Source organism: Microtus ochrogaster, unplaced genomic scaffold (genome assembly GCF_000317375.1).
Source record: "Microtus ochrogaster isolate Prairie Vole_2 unplaced genomic scaffold, MicOch1.0 UNK1, whole genome shotgun sequence".
Classification (NCBI taxonomy): Eukaryota; Metazoa; Chordata; class Mammalia; order Rodentia; family Cricetidae; genus Microtus; species Microtus ochrogaster.
The window spans coordinates 40,120,624-40,127,046 of NW_004949099.1; the positions used below are offsets into that span (position 1 = coordinate 40,120,624).

A 6,423-nucleotide genomic window follows, 5' to 3' on the forward strand; every position below is an offset into this window, starting at 1 on the left:
TGAGTGCAAGGCCAGCCTGCTCTGCAAAGTGAGTTCAAGGACAGTTAGGACTGCTACACAGAGAAATCCTGCCTCGAAAATCAATCAATCAATCAATCAATCAATCAATCAATCAATCAATCAATCAATCAAGTTTGGGCTCCTCTCCCTGTGTAGTGAGGAGCAGCGGGCCTCTTCCCACTGCCCGGGCTAGCTTTACCCAAAATAATTACATGGAAACTGTATTCCTTTAAACACTGCCTGGCCCATTAGTTCCAGCCTCTTATTGGCTAACTCTCACATCTCGATTAACCCATTTTTAATAATATGTGTAGCCCCACGAGGTATGGCTTACCAGGAAAGATCTTTTTTTTTAAATTCTATTATTATTTTTTAAAAGATTTTTTATTTATTATGTATACAGTAGTCTCAGTATTCTGTCTGCATGTATGTCTGCAGGTCAGAAGAGAACACCAGATCTCATTACAGATGGTTGTGAGCCACCATGTGGTTGCTGGGAATTGAACTCAGGACCTTTGGAATAGCAGGCAGTACTCTTAACCGTTGAGCCATCTCTCCAGCCCTTTATTGTCAGTTTTCCAGTTTTCCCCTGATTCCTGTTCCCTTCTTTCCAGTTCTCTGCTTAGTCTCCCGGTTCATCTTTCACCAAGGCATAAGGTAACATCTGAAGTTCTATGTCTAATGATGGGTGTGATAACCAGGCTTGATCCCTGAGCATGAGGAGTGCAGGGAGCCAGACAGGATCGCCATTACAAGATGGCGCTGACATCCTGTCTTGTTGGTTATAAACAACTCCATATTTGGCTATGCCTTTGAGAGCTGCGTGTCCCCTGCTTTCCGCATGCGTGGTGGATAAGGGTCCTTCAGCCTATCCCGAAGCAGTCTGGTGTCAGCCAATCACAGGGCGACCCGTGTGCCAATTCCCGATATAAGCAGCTGCCTTAGGGCTCTCGGGCCCCTTCACTTCCTGCTCTCTCTCAACCAAGGGCACTCCGTTAAAGCGTGATCTGAGAAGAATCCTCGTGTGGCGGTCGTTCTTCCTCGCTGGCCGAGAAGCCCGCCACAGAGGAGACCAGGCAGGGGAATGGTAAGTTCAAGGCTAGACTGAGCTACACAGCAATACACTGTTTCGAAATAAAAATAATAAAGTCTATATCTATAACTGCTGGGTCTGGCTGTGCTGTTATTTTGCTCGTTTTTGCTCATTTTCTTCTTTACCTCCCTTCTCCCCCCATATGCCTTGTGGTTTTGTCTCTGTTTTCAGTACCTCACTCCCTTTGTGAGAGTGTGTGTGGGCATGTGGGCATTATGGCAGGCACGTGGACGTCAGAGGACAACTTAAAAGAGTCAATTTGCTCCTTTGTGGGGGCCCACAGAAGTGGGTCCGCTCCACCTTGACTGAAGGTCAGAGAGCCTAAGCCTACTCTTGGTCTTTCAAAGTTACTGACAAAAGGTCTGAGTGGCTACAAACAAGATATCCTGGCCTAGTGAGTGGTTAGTTGGCGTTTTAGATATTAAGATGGCCACGGGGTGGATCCGCTCCACCTTGACGAAAGGTCAGAGAATTCAAGCCTATTTCTGTTCCTTCAAGACCCAGGGAGTGGCTGCCTACAGGACACTTGGTCTAAGATGTAGGAGCTGCATGTCCTGCCTGACCAAGAGAATACTTAACTCAGGATATAGTGGCTATTGTTTCAAGAATTGAAGCAAGTAATTGTTCTGTTTGCTCTCCATGTCCTATAAAGCGGTCTGTTGCCTTCTTCCCCCGTTTTGGATGGGGTATAGAAGAGATGGAAAATAAATGCAGGTGTGCTCGGTACTCACTGGGTTGCCCTCCTGGTTCCATCCTATGTCTCTGTGTTTCTTTCTATCTCTGTTCCTCCTGCCTAACTTTTCTAATTCACATACCCCTACCTTGGAAGGTACAAACCCAGTTGAGGCTGGACCCCGACACTCCTTCTATCACGTGGGTCCCAGGAATTGAACTTGAGCCGCCAGGCTTGTCAAGCACCTCACCGACTGAGCCATCATCTCATTAGGCTCTGGAAGTGGGGTTTTCAAACTCACTGTTGTTAAGCTTCTGACCTATCGGCCTAGACACTTAGCCCGAACTCACCTGCTTAGTCCTCGTGAGGTCACTGGAGAAAGCGTGTGTAAACTGCACGTTGTTCAGAAACCGGCCAGCAGCAGCTGCTTGCTTAAACCCAGTCTCAGAAAGGGGTTCATCTACTCCTTGCCCTGTGGGGGATAGAACCATTCAGAAATGTATCCTCAGCCAGGCAGTGGAGAACCATTCAGAAATGTATCCTCAGCCAGGCAGTGGAGAACCATTCAGAAATGTATCATCAGCCGGGCAGTGGTGGTGCACGCCTTTAATCCCAGCACTGGGGAAGCAGAGGCAGGCGAATCTCTGTGAGTTTGAGGTCAGCCTGGTCTACAAGAGCTAATTCCAAGACAGGCTCCAAAGCTACAGTGAAATCCTGTCTCAAAAAAACAAAAACAAAAAGTACTGTTGTGATATTTTGTTTGTGTTTTAACAAATAAAGCTTGTCTGAAGATCAGAGTGCAAAGCTAAGTCACTAGATGCCAGGCAGTGGTGGCACACACCTTTAATCTCAAGACTCCAGAGACAGAGACAGATGGATCTATGAGCTCAAGGCCACCCTGGGCTATGCTAGATTGATCCAGTCTCAAAGAGAAACAGAGCCTGGCAGTGTTGGCTCACGCCTTTAATCACAATATGTGGAATTAAATAATGATGTGGGATTCTCCTCTGTATGTTGTGATTACCATTGATTAATAAAGAACTGCTTTGAGCCTATGGCAGGGAAGAACAGAAATAGGTAGGGAAAGCTAGGCTGTATGCTGGGAGAAAGAGGGTGGAGTCAAGGAGAAGCTATGGAGCCTCCACCAGAGACAGACGTGCCGAAACTTTACTGGTAAGACACAGCCTTGCGGCGATACATAGATTACTAGAAATGGGTTAAATTAAGATATAAAAGTTAGCCAATAAGAAGTTAGAGCTAATGGGCCAAGCAGTGATTTAATTAATACAGTTTCTGTGTGATTATTTCGGGGCTGAGCAGCCAAAACAAACAACTGGTCTCCTCACAGCAAAGTGCCTTTAATCCCAGCACTAAGGAGGAGGAGACAGGAGCTCAGTGCGGCCTGAGCAGCAGTCTGAAGCAGACAGAGGAGGCCGTCTGAGGACAGGATCGCCTATTTGGTCTGAGCATTGGTAGAGGTAAGAATTATAATGGCTGCTTCTCTGATCTCTCAGTTTTCACCCCAATAGCTGACTCTGAGTTTATATTTTCTTGGGTACCAGAACACCTGGCTTCTTAGAAAGCTGATTCTAAACAGCACGCCAGGGAGCCGTAGCTCGATGAAGACTCACCTACTCAGATGTTTCCCGAGGTCTCAAGGCAATTCTGTCCTACTGAGCCATCTGGGCTCCTCCCTCTTTTATGTCTGTCCATTTCTCCACCGGATGGGCTATGCCCAAGCAGGCTGTGTTCCTGCAGGCTGTATCAGGTGGCGATGCCACTCTCTGCTGTCTACAGGGTCAGCACTGACGCTACACCTCTTCCTCCCTCCTTTCCTTTCTAGTTCACCCTTGCGGGGGTGGAGGTGGGGTGAGGTGGGTATAAAACTGGACATGGTGTCTCACACCTACAACCTCAGCACGTGTGAGGCTGAGACAGGAATACTGCAGTGGATTAGAGGTCTTCCTGACCTACATAGTAAGCTGTAAGCCAGCCTTGACTACAGAGTAGTACTGTCACACACACAAAAAAAAAAAAAACCTATAATACAATTTAAAGAATTTTTAAATTAAAATGCTATGAAGCCAGGGGCAAAGCACAGCAGACGGTGAAGGACCATCCTTCAAGGAAGGAACTAAACTGGATGTGTTACTCATAGCTGGCCTCCAGGATGCGAAGCAAGCCTCTGAGCTATACCTCAGGAGAGGATGGAAGCATGACGTTACCAGCACATGCTGGCAGGCGGGGGAGGGGCTGCTGTGTGGAACAGAGGGCTGGAAAGCCAAACAGACCCTGGGAGGAGGCTAACAGTCTCAGGTAAGAAGAAAAATGAAACACAACCCCCCCTTCAGAGAAAATCATTCTCAATAAGGGGTAATAAGCTCTCACTCATTTAAAGCAAACAAAAGGTCAACACAAAGATCCAGCATTCACTCTGTGTGTGAGTGTGCACACTCACGCACATCATGAATGAAAGCCAGGAAGAACAGCCAAGGGATTTAGAAACACTAAGATTTTAGATATTAAAATCAGCAGCAGAGATTAGAGACAGATTCAGAATAATCGATGAACAAAACCTGCCAAAAATGTGACAGTCTTCTAAAGAATCAAATCTTTTTTTTTTTGTTTGTTTGTTTTTTGAATGAAGGACTCGATGAGGAAAATCCCTCCCTGGGCAGCAATTTAGTAGGAGGGCGTGTGAGGCCCTCAAACACAGAACTGAAGACAACTCAGAAGGCAGCGCAGGCACTGGGAGGAGCTGGACCAATCCACCGATGTGCTGTGGATATGAAGGAAGAGAATTCCCACATGCACTTCTAGTTTAAGGCACCCCAGAAGAGGTGGCTTATAAACCAAAGATACCCATCTCTCACTACTCTGGAGGTCCAACTTCTGTGTCAAGATGCCAGCATGCCAGGGTTCTTTCTGGCGAGGTCCTCTCTGCCAGGGCACACAGTGGGGGAAAGTTCAAATTGCAGGAGAACAGGAAAACTCTCTGGGGTATCACCCAGAGGAGGGGTGACACCTCTCCTTTGTGAGAGATGACCCTTGTAACCTAGTCACTGGGGGGTCAGAATTTCAACACAGGGATTTGGAGGGATACAAGCATTAGTCTACAACATACATCTAACTGAATTCCAGAGGACCATGAGAGAAAGTGGAGGGGGTAATGAAGAGACAGCGGCAGACTGCTTTCTGGAACTGAGGGGAGGCGCAATCTAGAGCTGACAAGAACACAAACAGAAGGCTGCTTCCTGGCTTGCTCAGCCTGTTTTCTTATACAGCTCAGGCCCACCTGCCCCATGATGGTTCCACGCATAGTGAGTTGGGCCCTTGTAATCAATCATTAATCCAGAAAATGCCCTACAGACGTGCCCACAGGTCAGCCTGGGGGTGGCAATCTTTGACTGTGGGTACTTCTTCCCAGATGACCCTAGCTTGTGCCATACTGGCAACAAGCTGGCACAGGTACTCATCTTAGCCTGGACTTGTGACCTTCAGAAGTGGGTGAAGAAAACAAAAGAGTGTTTTCTGAGCCACCCAGTCTGTGGTAACCTGTTACAGCAGCCTAGGCTGATCACAAGAGGTCAGAAGCGCAAGAAATCTAAAGGTCTGTATGAGATCTATGGCTCGAGAGTAGGAGAAGGCTAGGGAAAAACAAATGCAGTCGAAAAGAAGAAAAAGTAAAGCAAAGAAGACAAGCTAGAAAAAGAGGGGGGCGCAACAGCAAAAGAATAAATAAAAGATTAAACATAAAAGTTAGCAGGGTAAAAGTGCCCAAACTTGCCTAAGAAAGACTGGATTTAAAGATTTATTTTACTGTTTTTGTAAATGATGTGGATCTGGGCAGGTGTGTGAGTGTGTGCGCGTGCGCACACACACACACACACACACACACACACACACACACACACACACACACACACACACACACACACGCATGTGTATGACTGCAGTGCCTGCAGAGGCCAGAAGAGGTGCCAGATCCCCTGGAGCTGGAGTTAAAGGAGGTTGAAAGCCACCCAGTTTGGATGCTGGGAAGCAAATTGGAGTTCTCTGTAAAAGCAATACACTTTCTCACCACTAAGCTACCTCACCAGCCTCATAAGGGCTACGTGGGGCTTTGCTTGTTATTTTAAAAAGGGGAGTGGGGAAGAAAACTGAGTACCCAGCTTACAAGTCAGGAGGAGACAAACAGCCTAGAAATGAATGTGAATGCAATCCTGATTGCCGGAAGCAAAGACCTGTATTTTAAGATCTGCATTTTGTTTACAGCCATCTTAAATTCACAAGTAAGACCTTTGCAGGCAAGTTCCGGACCTAGGACATTAGCCTAGTGAGACCAGCAGGCACCAGGCTTTTAGAAACAATTAGCATTTTCCTTTGTTAGTCAACAATCACAGACCCTCAGTATTTACCTATCAGCTAGGGGTGTCTCCAGGCCTGAATTCCACAAGACCTGACACACCCCTTCCCTCCTTGCTGGTCCCTTTGCTATCTAACAGCCTCTGAGAAAAAATTAAACGCGGTGGCTTGATCAGAAACGGGAGGCAGAGGCAGGCGGATCTCTGTGAGTTGGAGTACAGCCTGGTCTACAGAGCTAGTGCCAGGACAGGCTCCAAAGCCACAGAGAAACCCTGTCTCGAAAAACCAAAAA

The 6,423-nt window shown here is 47.1% G+C and overlaps 1 protein-coding gene across 1 annotated transcript in view; it reads right to left on the reverse strand.

Annotated features, from left to right (window-relative positions):
- Window positions 1–6,423, reverse strand: part of Tigar (TP53 induced glycolysis regulatory phosphatase) — a 20,214-nt gene that overhangs the window by 4,396 nt on the left and 9,395 nt on the right. Inside the window, exon 3 of the mRNA XM_005365273.1 lies at window positions 2,117–2,238. Coding sequence (XP_005365330.1) covers window positions 2,117–2,238 — 122 coding nt within the window. The remainder of the gene's footprint in view (window positions 1–2,116; window positions 2,239–6,423) is intronic.